The sequence below is a fragment of the Limulus polyphemus genome, unplaced genomic scaffold (genome assembly GCF_000517525.1).
Source record: "Limulus polyphemus unplaced genomic scaffold, Limulus_polyphemus-2.1.2 Scaffold230, whole genome shotgun sequence".
Classification (NCBI taxonomy): domain Eukaryota; kingdom Metazoa; phylum Arthropoda; class Merostomata; order Xiphosura; family Limulidae; genus Limulus; species Limulus polyphemus.
Window position 1 is genome coordinate 194,274 of NW_013665840.1, and position 14,445 is coordinate 208,718.

The window sequence follows — 14,445 nt, forward strand, 5'->3', positions numbered from 1 at the left end:
TATATATATATATATATATATATATATATATATATATAAAAATTGTCACTCAATGAGTTTTATATACACAATTTTTTATGTTTTCTGAAATTTCTCACCATTCTTAATCATGTTATTCTTGTGTTATCATTGTAAACATTTGGATAAAGTTTTACATATTACAGTTTCTATATGTGTTTTCATTGATTCATACAGTTTTGTATGTACAGTGGTGTTCATTCTCATGATGAGTAAATACTTGCATACATTTTTGAGTTTCTATAACTTTAGATTACTTCATACAATTTGTATGTACATTGTTCTTTTTCTTATAATTTTCACTGATTTTTGTAAGACATTTCATCCTCCTGAAATTTCATGAATAAACCTTTCCTGAATTGCCAAGTTTCTAATTTTGAATTATTTGCTTTTATTATACCTCAATGTTATAACAAAAGTTCAATATACCTAATTATACTATACCTGTCTATAATAAAACTGGTCTACAAAATACAAATCTCTTACTATTCTTAGTTTTAGTACTAGCGTACCAGTATTTTGTGAAATACATTGACATTTCGGTTACCATACGTTACATATGTATACGTTATTACTAGTTGCTCATAAATTCTGAAATTTCAATTATTTTCATAAAACATGGGACAGTAAATAAAAAATATAAAGAAAATGATCTTCAGTACTAATGATGTTATAAAATTTTTTTGCACTCGTGTATCATACTCGCTAACCCTTGCTGCAAGCCTTGTTAAATCTCGTACATGTAGATTTTATATATTCATTTTGAAGTACAAAAAAAAAAAAATTACTAGATAAATACCACAAAAAACTACTGTAATTTAGCTACCTAACAGAGCTATATTGGAGTCTAAAAAATTTCATCCCTGTTCTATTATGATCATCACACATCCAAATCTCTAAACAGGTTATCGCTTTCTTGTTGTCAATAACTTAGAAAGGCTGACAGGATTATATGGTTCAAAACAGGCACTTTAGTCTGGTTATAAACATGTACATAAATAAATGCACATTACTTCTAAATTTTAAATCTTATGTACAGAATGTTGGTGTGGCTTCCGTCAGGAGTTGGATAATTTATTTCTTGTGGCTGGAAATTGACCACAAGGAACTTGAAAGAAATATTTGATTTCAAAAAATCTTTAAAAGAAATGTCTAATTTCAGTCTTGTCATATGATGCACAAGCATTCACAATCTTAAAAGTTTTGGTTTCTCTAACTTGAATAATACTAGACTTTCCATGTACATGTATGGCTAGACACAAAGTGTATTCTGTTCTCACACACACACACACACACACACACACACACACACACACACACACACACACACACACAAAAGTTTGAATTATAATGCAAATTTCTTTGACATACATTAATAGTAGAGTTGTTTAATTAAATTTTGAATGTAACTCAGTAAAAACCTTGTGACATGCACAGAAAATGTGCCCACAAGTTTATGGTTAGTGGCTGATCCAATAAATTCATGGTTGCAGCTTGAACAGATGATCTCATATACCACTAGTAATGTATTCAATAAATGTTATTTTTCTTTAAACCTAAGGTCCTTTTAACCTAAACTCTGTTTTAAAGACATATTTAAACTGTACTTGTGGATATAATTGTTTGATAATTTTCTTAGTCATGTATGAAATAGTCCCAAAGTGGGGTATAACTAAAGTACCAGTTTTCTAAAGTGGAAGCTATTCTAAGTAATACATACAAGTTTATAAAACCAAGTGATACCACAATATTCAGAAAAGCCAACTTTAACTTTTTTAGAGTTAAAAAACAAAGGTGGAATAATAATGGAAGATATGCATAAAAAAATCAGATCAATGGGGTCATAGTGCGGGATTTAATATGGACTTCCTAAGGTTCACATACACAGATGTCCAGTTATACCATTTATTTTTAGTGTGGTCATCTGTAATCAATCATTTGCAAGATTTCTGACCCTGTCTTTCAAAGAGTTTGTATAGAATTAATAGTTTAAAAGAAAGACAGTTTAATGATGATGTATATTGTACTGGTTTTTATATCATGTCATTGTTTATAAATATACCTCTAAATAAAATCATTGGTCTTTGTTCTAACTTTCTGTTTGCTGAAAATGAAATTGTACAGGGTATAACTGAACATTTTTTAAAACATTTAGTGACAAAACAAATCTCATTTTATGTCTAATAGTAAAATCAATGAACAGATTGAGAATAATTATGGACTACAGAATCTAGCACATCTTATATACTATAATAAAAGTGATCAAGAAATTCCATGTTTAAAGATCAACCTGCTACAGAATCTCGAAAGCCCTACAATAGAAACTTGGATCCATCAGCATCATTGGAACTTACCTTGGTAAAATCCTGCAATTGACTTTCCAGTGTTTCTATTCGGCTAAGAAGTCGATCTTCATCAATCAAAACCTGCAGCAAAAAGATGGTGTTTTAATATCATTTAATAATGGACGTGATATCATAAGTAACCATTACAAAGTAATAGTTACTTAGATACATCCCCTACACTGAAGATTTCAAACATATAACACCTTCAGTACCAGGACATACAGGTAGTAAGTAGACTCTACTGAAGTATATCCCTGGTACTGAAGATGACTAACAAACTGTACCAGGGTATCCAGGTAGTAAGTAGACTCTACTGAAGTATATCCCTGGTACTGAAGATGATTAACAAACTGTACCAGAGTATTCAGGTAGTAAGTAGATTCTACTAAACTATATCCCTGGTACTGAAGATGATTAACAAACTGTACCAGGACATACAGGTAGTAAGTAGACTCTACTAAACTACATCCCTGGTACTGAAGATGATTAACAAACTGTACCAAGGTATCCAGGTAGTAAGTAGACTCTACTAAAGTACATCCCTGGTACTGAAGGTGATTAACAATTGTTAAAAAACTTCTTTCTACTTCTTCTAACCTTTAACTCTTTTGCAACAGGCTCATGAAATTTGCAGAAATGAAGTCGCAAATTTCACTTGTACAACAATACATGTGGCAACACTGAAGTTTCTTAACATATCCTCTCAAAAACTGGTAAAATTTTGTTAAAGCTCATAAGAATCTTGATTATAATAATGCCATTCTTGGTGTACAAGTGTTTTTACTAAAAATATGTTATTTTTCTATTGTAGTTACTTGCACTCAAACAATTAACAAATCAAGTGCAAGGTGATTACTTTTCACTGTCTTATAGTTTTCATATTTCATTTGCATAATTTCTAGAACCCCCTAAAAGAATATCAAAAGTTTTTAAGGTAAATGTTTATATTTTATTTTTCATTTTCTCTACCATATCTAGCTATTATCATCAATGTACAATGCAATGAAATAATTAAAGTTAGGAAATAGAATAAAAAACACATACCTTTTAATATTTTGTTGAATATCTTTTAAAGATTTTCCTCTGGTTAAATTCATAATTTCAGGCCTTTTCCTTTTCACATATATTTAATTTTTTATGTTTTATTTTCCCTTCTTGTCCATCACCACATATTATTCATCATGACACAAGTCAATGGTGTTATTAAGGCATATTAGAGTTTCTTTGGGATACATGCTCAACCCTTTGGCAAAATTTTCTTTCAGTGTGTAATATCATAAGCCTTGAGAACAGATGCAAAGTATGATGTATATTTAAAAAAATGTTTAAACCTTTTAAATATGCATTATAAAACATAACTACACATAATTATCTAAAATATAATAGTAAGACCTAAGTACAATTTAAACTGTATATTTAACTATAACATATTTAGGTAAGAAACAACTGGAAGTGCTATATTCTATCAAGCAGCCAACAATACTACAGGCAATTACATGTATTCCATGATGACAACTGCACACTAATTTCATAATAACCATTGTTAGATTATAGTGTAAAATGAGCTCTTTCTAGTGACAAACCAAATGTGTATGTAACATTTACATGTAGGCTATAAAGCTCAAAGAAATTTGTTGAAGGTGAGCGTGGCACCTGTCAGGGTTTGAAAAAATTTATTACTTTTTTTAACTGTATCAATTCAAAGAACTTTGAAATGTGCGAGTCAAAAGGTTATATAAACATCTTATTGCCTAGATGTACCTCTACTCAACTACCATTGTATTATTGAAGAAACAGAGAGCCAAAGTAGAGAATTTTCATAGCTTGTTGGTCATGTGACAATACACATGAAGTAGTTTTTAAAGTTTTATTTTGAAATAAAGGAATTAAAATTTGGATAAAATAAAACACATTATAATACATTGATAGTAAAGATGTTTAATTAAATTTTGAATGTAACACAATGACTTGCGAAGAAAAGTGCTTGAAAGGGCACCCATTGGAAAAGGGTTAACAAAGTTTACTTTGTATTACAATTTTTAATGTTAACCAGTCCCAAGTACAGTTCTGATGCTACCTTCCATCCATTGTCTGATGCCTCCTGCGAGCTGGTAACTACTCTTTGGAGTGTACATAGCTTAGTTTCCAGGATTTGTTCTCGATGAAGGGCCTCCTACAGAAAATAACACAAACTTGTCTACTTTTCTATATTAAGTATGATAAAGTTCTCATAACAAAAATGTGTACAGACAACAAACATCAACTTAATGATTATGTTCAACAACAATGTTAAAAACTCCAACTACTTGTTAGCAGTTCCAGATTATAAAAATGCAGAAATATAAAATATTTTCTCAAGCATGACAACTTAGGTGACTTCATATACAGCATGTGTATCTGTTAATTTAATTGACCCTGTTTTCAGATAAATCAGGTGGATAAAATTTCAGACTGAAGTAAAACCTATTTTATATTCAAGTCATTACTTTTAAGTTCTTCTGATACATTAATTTGCAATATTCTAAACTTTAGGTACATTATAATGGGCTAGCTAACATACTGAAATAATAAAACAAAAAAGAAACAGTGCTCCGATATCAGTCAAACAAATAAAAGTTGCTTATTCAACAGATAAAAGAAAATGTTTGTTCTACATAAAAAAAGAAGAATCTGTGAAACTTTTTCAATGACAGATCTAGCACTTACCTGAAGATACTGAGATAACTGATAGAGATCTTGCATGGAGATGGTGGTGCCTGGGGTGCTTGGAACAACAGCAGTTGTTGGGCTACAGACACAGAAAACCCAAAATAAGAAATAGCTTCGGTACTACATACAAGTATCATCATTATGTTCTACTAGAAGACCAATATTAACCATAAATTAGTTTAACTGTATAATGTCTGGGTGAATCAAGTTCTATTTTATTGCATTTAAAAAATTACTGGATGAAATTGTTTAAAACTTGAGGTGAGCTTTCTATAGATTATGTAGTTTATTTAACATAACATTATTCTGCATTAGAGGATATTGTAGTGGCATATAACATCTATGTTGTAAGAACACAGGCCTGTGAATCTAAAATTCATAAAATTTGTTTTGATTTTTTTATAACTGATTTTCCATAATTCACCTATGCAGATTTCAAAAATGATATTCCTTTTTTCTATCACTTAAGGATTTTTTACATATCTGGAAGAACTAAAAACTCTTACTTAGATCAAATTATTATTTCATTTTCCACAATGAAAATTTTTTTTATTATGTTTGTTAACAAAAATACAAACAAAATGAAGAAAAGGGAAGAACATTGATGTCAAATGAACTTGCATCCTCATTTTATGTGCACAATCTACATATTTTAGTTTCAATGACCAGCAGTAATCAGCCATCATGCTGATGTTCCACCTTCCCCGATACCTCCTCTCTATTTTCCTGATGTCTTGATGAAACCTTTCCCCTTGTTCTTTACTGACGATACCACGATTTTCAGGGAAATAGTCAATATTTGAGTGTAAGAAATGCAATTTCAAGCTCATGTTACAACCCAACTCTTTGAGTATATCAAGCATATTATTGACAATATTTTCATAAATTGGGTCCTTGTTTTTTCCTACAAATTTGTCAATAACATCTTTAAAGGCAATACACGCTTCTTTTTCCACTTTCAAACTGTTCATTCAAAGTCAATTTTCTAATCTGAGGCCCAACAAAAAAAAACCTTCTTTAAGTTTTGCTTCTGAAAGTGCTGGGAATTGCCCAAATAGATACTTGAAACAGTCGCCATCATTGTTTAAGGCCTTTAGAAACTGCTTCATCAAGCCCAGTTTTATGTGAAGTGGGGTAATAGGACTTTCTTTGTGTCAACCAAACTTTCACATTCAATGTTTTTCAATCCTGGTATCAGGCTGGCTCTGCATGGCCATTGCTTCTTTATCCAGTGCCGATTTAGTGCTTTGCTGTCCCATTCACACACAAAGAATTTTTAACTCTCTACAAAGTAGCCAACCATGTTCTTTGAAACTTATTAAGAACTTATTTGAACTTATTAAGAAAAAGTTTGAGATTTTCATACGTTTCCTTCAAGTGAACTGAATGAGCAATAGGAATAGATGTGTATATGTTACCATTGTGAAGGATAACACTTTTTACACTTCTTTTGGAGGAATCAATGAACAATCACCACTCTCTTGGATCATACATTGCAGCTCCTAGCATTGGTATTAATTCAATAATATTGTTGCATTAAACCAGTTAACCTTCTTGCGAAAACTGTCGTATAAGCTTTTTCTCATGATTTCTGTACCAGTAAAATTGAGGCCCCTGGAGAAAGTAAGTTCTTAGCCCAAAGTCTGGATCCCAAAAATCTATGAAGAAGCCTTTGGAAGGCCCAAATCTCTCACCAAATCATTAAGTTTACCTTGTGTGAAAAGTTGTGGTTCCCTAGATGTTTCAGGTTGAAAACAATCCATATCATCATTTCTATTGACATCAGAATCAAATGAAACTGTATCAAGAGTCTTCAGTGGAGTAGGTACAGGTACATCAGGTCCATGAGCAACAGGTCTTATACCAGAGTTAAAAATTTCCTTTTTATTTTGAGTGTTCCAGCCTTACACAAGCAAAAATAGCAGTCAAATCCATGGTTTCTAGGCTCACACCAGACCATTGGAATTCCAAAAGGCAAAGACTGTTTCTTACCTTTAGTCCATTGTCTCAACTCTTCAACACAAACAGTGCAAACTTTGTGCAGAGCCCATGATTTGTCTTGGTCCCCAAATTTTATTCCAAAATATACGTAATATGTTTTTTGACAAATTCTGTAATGTTGTGCCTTTGATTCTTTACAACAAATTTAACAGAATATGTTTGGGTCATTTATACAACCTCTTGTTTCCATAGCAACAAATAAATAATATTGAAAACAAAAAAAAATAATGTCAAAGGGCATGCACAAACAGTGGTTGTCAATATTTTAAGCATAACAAAATGTGACCCAATTTCAATGAAAATGATTTACTGATGTAAAAGTACATATGATGTTTTGCAGAAAATCTGTACGTGATGGAGAAAAATGGATATCATTTTCGGATTCAATGTACAGGAATTACTGTGGAACATGTAAAAATTTCAAGACAATAAAACCATCACAAGCATGTGGAATTAGCCACTGTAATATCCTTTGCTGGCTGACTGAGCACTGTCTATATGTTACAGTGGACCAATGCTGTTAGAGAACAAAGGTCCCAAGGTGATGCTGTTGAATTTAGGTGCACTTTCTTAATTCAGTTCTACCTGGAGTTATTTGAATATAAAGACATACTTTAAGATCATTGATATTTAGTTCAATAAAAGTCTAGCTCAAAAGAAAGAAAGCTCTGACAATCATCATGATCCAGCAGAAGAACCTGGCTTTTTGTAGGCATAAGTACATACACTTTTTTTTGTTGTTGTTTGTCTGTATCATATAAAGACTCTTCATTTTCTTAAACTTTTCCAGTCTTATTATTTCACACACACACACACATTAAGAAAGCTTAGTCAAGTTATCAAACACAGATTACTCTCCTTATTTCTTAAATGAGTCCGCCGTTATTAGGGGGGTCTAACTATCTAATACTTTGAGAAATCAGTTTCTACTGAAAATACTTCAACAATTCAAATGAAGTAAGAAATGTTAAAGAAAGCTCTTCTGAGAGTTAAAAAAAATTAGTAATGTAATTGTGGTGGATGTTGTTCACATACCCCTTTTCTTTTAGCAGCATATAAACAAGCTAAGATTTTATCATTTTTTCCAGTATCTATGCAATTCTCTGCTAAACTGGAAGTCAATTTGGATTACATACAGTTGAAAAGAACAAAAGAAGTGATTCATTGTGTGTTCAGATCACTAGCCTACGATTTTAAAAGCTGAACAACAGGCAATCACATCACATCACGATAACTGATATTGAGAAACATGGCTAAAAATCAAACTACACTTGAATTCAAGTTACAAGGTTCAAACTTTCAATACATTACTTAAAACTATTTTGGCTTTTCTTTCTAGAGGTTACAAGTGCCATATTATTATAAGAAATTCACAAAAAACTAATATTTTTGTTCAGAGCATACTGAAATAAACTCAAAATCAAAATTTGACTAAAACATGTTTCTGAATAAAATTAAGTAAACAAACTTTTTTCTTCATTGGATAAAGTCCAATACTGAAGTATTAAAAAGTGTGGAAAAATAACTACAAATTTATTTTGATGTTTTAATTCAATAAGGTGCAATTTTACCTTCAGGGCAAGATGCACACAGCCAGGGTCATAGAGTTAAAATATAACATCTTAAAAATTCAATCAACTAGTAAAAAGAAGATTGAAGTTGCAATAATAAAAAGTGCACTAAATCAATGTAAAACAACTAATTAAATAAATACCTGGCCTTGGCTTCCTTTCCATCTGGTAAGAAGAGCTTTAAAGTTGCAACAATACATCCATGGGTGACTGTAAAGGAACATAAAAGCTTATCTATAGTTTAAAAACTCAGAAACTGTCAGATTTAATTTCTTTTTAAGCTAAAAAAAATTCTGTACAGAACAACAGAAATTATGAAAGAAAAGTAATATATTACATTTATACAAACACACACACACATACATACATACATATGCAACATATAAAAAAAAATTACATAATCTATGAAGTAAAATATAAATTGAATACAACACAAGAGCAAAATTCAATTCCAGTCTTATCAGTTTAAGTAAATATCAAGAGCTACAGATTTAGCTAAAAGCTGCTTATTAAGGTTTACAGTTGAAACAATATAACTAAATATAAAACTCATAGTGCTACATTTCATCAAAACTCAAACTGATAAATAACCTTTTCTAGAGTTCTCTACCACATCCACACCAAATTGGACGATGTCTCCTGAGCTAGCCTCTCTTGCTAGTGACTCTTCTGATCCCTTACTGAGACGCTGGTTATTGACAAATGTCCCATTACTGCTCTTAGTATCTTGTAGAAAGAACTAAAAAATGAAACAACAATCCAAGTTTGAACTATTTTAGCATTTCTGCCAAGTAGTTGTAACTAAACAAGCATCATGAATTACATGATTCTTTCTCTGTTATTAAAATGATTGACCAACATTATTTATCAGGTTTTAATATGGCTAATTAAAATATTGTATTAAATGTTATGTTGCTACTCTTAACAGTTTTATAACACTTCATTTTTGTGTTGTACATGTATTTCTTTGTAATTCAGTATCACCATAGAGCACAATTCAACATACCATCCTTTATTTTCTGTATTTATTACTGGCACAAAAAGTTGCATTTTAAAACATTTAATGAAGAGCACATGTAAAGCTTCCAGTCAAATGACCAGCAAGTGTCGACAATGTAACGATGAGTCATGAGGAGGGTTCATACACTCAAAGAAGACAGTATATGTATTATAGATGTTGAGTTGTAGTATACTTGTTCTAGAATGGCCATGCCACACACGTTAAATCATTACGTTATTACTACTCATTATATCAAGGACAAGTTTGTAAACATATCCATTCACATTCTTGAGCAGCTATTTAAAACTTCACCCTTTTGATTCACTTTGTTATACATACAATTGTGCTTTTGTTTGAATGAAAAATTAACATGATAATGTTGCTGACTTTGCATTTAATATTTATTCAATTATTCCAAAAAAATCTGAATTAAAAAATGTATAACATTTAATCATTACATACAGGACAAGCTGTTAGACTATGCTCCAAGATATAAAAACCAAAAATATCCTTTTACAATCTAGGTATCTAATATTTATTTATACAGTGTATAGCCCATCAAAAATGATGGGGCAAGTACTACCACCCCCACCTCATAATATACCCTAACATCACATTTCATAGCTAACTGAAATAAATCAAGCTTGACCAACAAAGAGGCAGAAAAGTGCAGTCGAGGCAGTCAAACTTCTGTAAATTAATTTGTTGAGCCAATCAAAATTATGATATTCATGAAATGAAATCATAGCATATTCATAGAAAAGCCAGTGCATTTTGGTAACACTTCATTCCAACAATAGCCTTTATGTGATGTTGCTTAGCAACAAAAGTATAACATAATATTGTTGTTAGTCTATGTACTGAAAGTATAAAATGAAATGGACAGACAACAAAACTGGATTTCTTAATTTACAGTCTTCGTTGATTAAAGAGGTTTTTTTAAAATTAAAATTGTTGGTAATATAACAGAAAATAGCTCAATCCAGTGTTTCCCAAAGTGAGAGCCACGGCCCACTGGGGGTATGAAGATTTTTCTGGGGAGCTGCCAAAAAATGGACCAGAAACAAAGATGCTGAATTAATTAAATGATACAGTATGTTGAAAGGAGATGTTATTGTTTTAACTACAGCACTGTTTTTCAATCACCATTCTAAAGTTATAGGTTAGGGGCCTGAAACTTTTTTTTATCCACATCAAGGAAGCCTCATACTAAAAGAGTTTGGGAACCACTAATCTAATCGATATTTATCTGCATACATATATAAATGTCATTTAATATCAATCTAAGAATTTGTAACCCAATAAAATGAAAAAATGTTAAGTCAGTCTTTTAATAACTGTATTTTATATATGGTAGTATAATTATAAATCAATGCTTTTTTCATTTAGTTAAGTATAGTATAAAAAAGTTGCTCCTTATTTTATGTTTAGTTATTCATGAAGAGCTGAATCTGACTAGCTTAGAACCCTCTATTTGTAATTAAAAAGCCCCAAACACATATTTTGTGAAAACAAATAAATATCAAAACAATAGCAGTGGTATTAACAAATGACTATTGTAATAAGATACATACTTCAGTGCCACGACAATTATGTATATGTTTCCCTAAGAGAAATACGAGTAAATTTTGTTCTTTCACTGATTACTGATTTTATATCTAATCATACTCAAATAGTTTGTTACCTAACATAGACAGTACTAAATTCCAATATTACTTGTTGCACATTTCTTTAAAATCTCACACAAATCCTACCATCAAAACCCCAGATAAGTTCTTTTCAAATGTTCCTAAGATATCAGATTTAAAGTTGGATAATTAATGAAGTCTTAAAATACAAAAAACATTTCTATCCTACACTGGTAGAGAATGGCATTATTCACATAGTTGTCTATATGTATAGCAGGTATCCAAATAGTAAACTGGCAAAAAGCCAAACCTCCATTTTCAAGTACACTACAGTGGGCTATTCTTAGTGATCTAGTGGATAGAAACCCAGTTAAGTGAATCTTTTCTTCTTTACTGAACTATGTACAATATATTTCATGTGATTTTATAGTACTCATCCCAAACACAACTCACTAATGTTTGTATGTCTGTATTTTAGTGATCCTGTACATACATAGTGTGCCATCTATAACCTGGTGAAGAATAACACATATATCCATATTCTGCATGTCTGTATTTTCTGTAGTGTACTTGTACATACATATTGTACCATCTATGGCCTGCTGTAAACACAGCTACCTTTATGTCTATCTTGGTGTATAAATATGTAAACTGTACTACCAATAACCTACTATTAGTGATGTAAAACATACAATTATTTGTTTTCTAATTGATACTGTATATTGTACACAAGATGACATCAATGCTCTCTTTGTTTATAACAGCATAATAGTCAAGAATAACAGCATCAATAAAAACAGTAGATCTTTGGAGACTAAACAAAAATGTGGACATTTGACAGTGACTATATATGACTGGAAGGAAGCCAGATAGACATGTTGGATCAGAACTGGCTTTATTATTCTTACAAACAAATTCTAGCTCAGTCTCAACATCTCAAGTAGCCTTAATAAACAATAGGCTTTGGAAGGTCACATATGTTTTGCTATTCCTTTGATAAAGAGATTGAGTGAGTGTGTCAATCAGAATATCTTGCATGAAAATAATAACTATGTTCATATAAGTGCAAAGTGTTTGATAGCTTACACTTGACACAGCTTTTATTTCAAGTGTTATTTAATGAACTAATGTAGGTAGTTTATAGTTTGATGCCTATGTAACTGTATAATAAAAGTTGTTCCTAACAAACAGGAAAATGGTCTTTACAGTGCAGGTTGTTTGTGTAACTAAAGCTTTAATTAAGAATAAACCATACTCAAAGTAAAATGTATGGTAGTAAATAAAAAAATTATATATGAAATATAACAGTAAACACAAAACTTTACATTTTTAAAATTAAAATGAATTTCAAACATATGTTTGCACTGCAATACTAAAAACTTTTCTTTGTTGTGTTGCTCTCATGCAGTTCACAATCACTTAACTTTAGGCTCTGAAAATCCCTCATTCAATGCAGAGCATGCTTAAACTTACCTAGATTTCTCTACTCTCTCAGCTTCCATGTGACTTACTGTGTATGCTTCAGAAGATCTTACACAAGCTGGAGCTGACCAGCTTCATAAGAGAATGGACCAAAAATAAAACATTAAGACAGAAAAGCATTCTTCTCATCAGGGTGCCTCATCACCCTAGATACCCTTTAAATAACATAAAAATGTGGTTCAGGTGGTGCCATAACAGGTAGTCAGGGTCAGACCTTAATGCATTGTCCTGTACCTATAGTGGAAGACTGTCAGAGGAGGAGACTAGTAATACCAAATCAGTGGATGTGTTTCTGGGGTTAAGGTCCCCTTCATTCTATTCTGAAATGGTTTGTTAAGACTTGAAACCAGCCTAGTCAGTGGGCACACACAGGGAGAATTGAAAAAATCCATGCAGACCCAGGGATGAAATCAGCAGTTCTGGGACAATGCAATAAGAAAACCAAACAAGGTTAAGAGAAGATAGAAATAAAGCTGTAAAGTGATCCCCATATGCAGTTGGAGTTACGAGATATCACAGGAGAACAGACATCTCATGTCTTGAATACTACACGAGGATATGTACACAGAGGTGAGAAAGTTACCCGCTAGAGACATCATCAGCCACTAGATGGCATCCTCTGGTAATTTCATGAGGGTATCATCCTCTCATTGAGCACCAGTGCAGAAAGTGGTACATTGTCTAGAATAATTACAAAAGGTATATGTCCTATGCGAGGATTCCAACTGGATGAATTCATTCAAACACAAGAGTCTCATAGTATAAAGGACAGACCATGATTTCTTTTTAATTTAAATGACTCCCTAACCCCAAAATCATCTGTGATGGTTAAAAGAGGTGTTGAATGGCATAATCATACTTGGTTACCATGCACAACACACAAGTGAATCCAAGTGGTAATTAAGCAAGTAACAAAGGACTCGCCTGCTACTGATTTCATATGGGTTTAAGAATCACACCCTCAGAATCTCTCTGCATGCTAGAAACAGGCTGTGTAAGTAAAGCCTCCAAAGAAGTTAGAGAATTTCAAATATTGAAAGAAACATTTGTAGCAGAAAATGTTCATTTCAAAATTTATAGCGAGCAAAATTATGAACATGACTGTCAAAAATAAAATCTGGGAAAGCAGAACTTGTGTATGTATCCTGATGCTGATGTATGCACAATACATCATGTTAAAAGTGGGAGAGTAGTGAAATCTGGGTAAACTGAAGCATGCTCTGAATTGTATCAAGGACACTCAGAACCTAATCACATGGTTATAGACAACATGAGAGCAACTCAACAAGGAAACGATTTTATTATTTAAGAGGTAAGTATACCTGGTTTGAATTATAAACACAAAGATAGAAGGCAGTTTTAGGCAAAGCTACTATTTTTTTCAAATATCCAGATTACAAATAAGAATCAGGTTCACCTTGGTGAATGTTGAGGCTATTCTTATGCCCATTGCAAAAGGCTTTCAAATTTTCCACGATATGTTCACATTTTGACAAAAAAAAAAGTGTGATTCAATATACCTGACTTTAAACTTGCGAGTTTTAACTAACTTGTATAGAAATATAGGGCATTAGGTTTATGTTAAAAATCAAATAAATCTTAATTGTCAAAAATATTAACTGTTTATAAAATCTCACATGAGAATTTAAGTGCATATTTAGAAGTATACTGTCAGTTCAATGTAATAGTAT

At 31.6% G+C, this 14,445-nt stretch overlaps 1 protein-coding gene across 1 annotated transcript in view; it reads right to left on the bottom strand.

The window, feature by feature from the left end:
- Positions 1–14,445, bottom strand: part of LOC106478594 (sarcolemmal membrane-associated protein-like) — a 66,644-nt gene that overhangs the window by 38,921 nt on the left and 13,278 nt on the right. The window contains exons 3-7 of the mRNA XM_022382216.1: positions 9,236–9,383; positions 8,788–8,854; positions 5,070–5,151; positions 4,441–4,536; positions 2,373–2,444 (exon numbers count right to left, since the gene is read on the bottom strand). Of these exons, the coding sequence (XP_022237924.1) occupies positions 2,373–2,444; positions 4,441–4,536; positions 5,070–5,151; positions 8,788–8,854; positions 9,236–9,383 (465 nt within the window). The remainder of the gene's footprint in view (positions 1–2,372; positions 2,445–4,440; positions 4,537–5,069; positions 5,152–8,787; positions 8,855–9,235; positions 9,384–14,445) is intronic.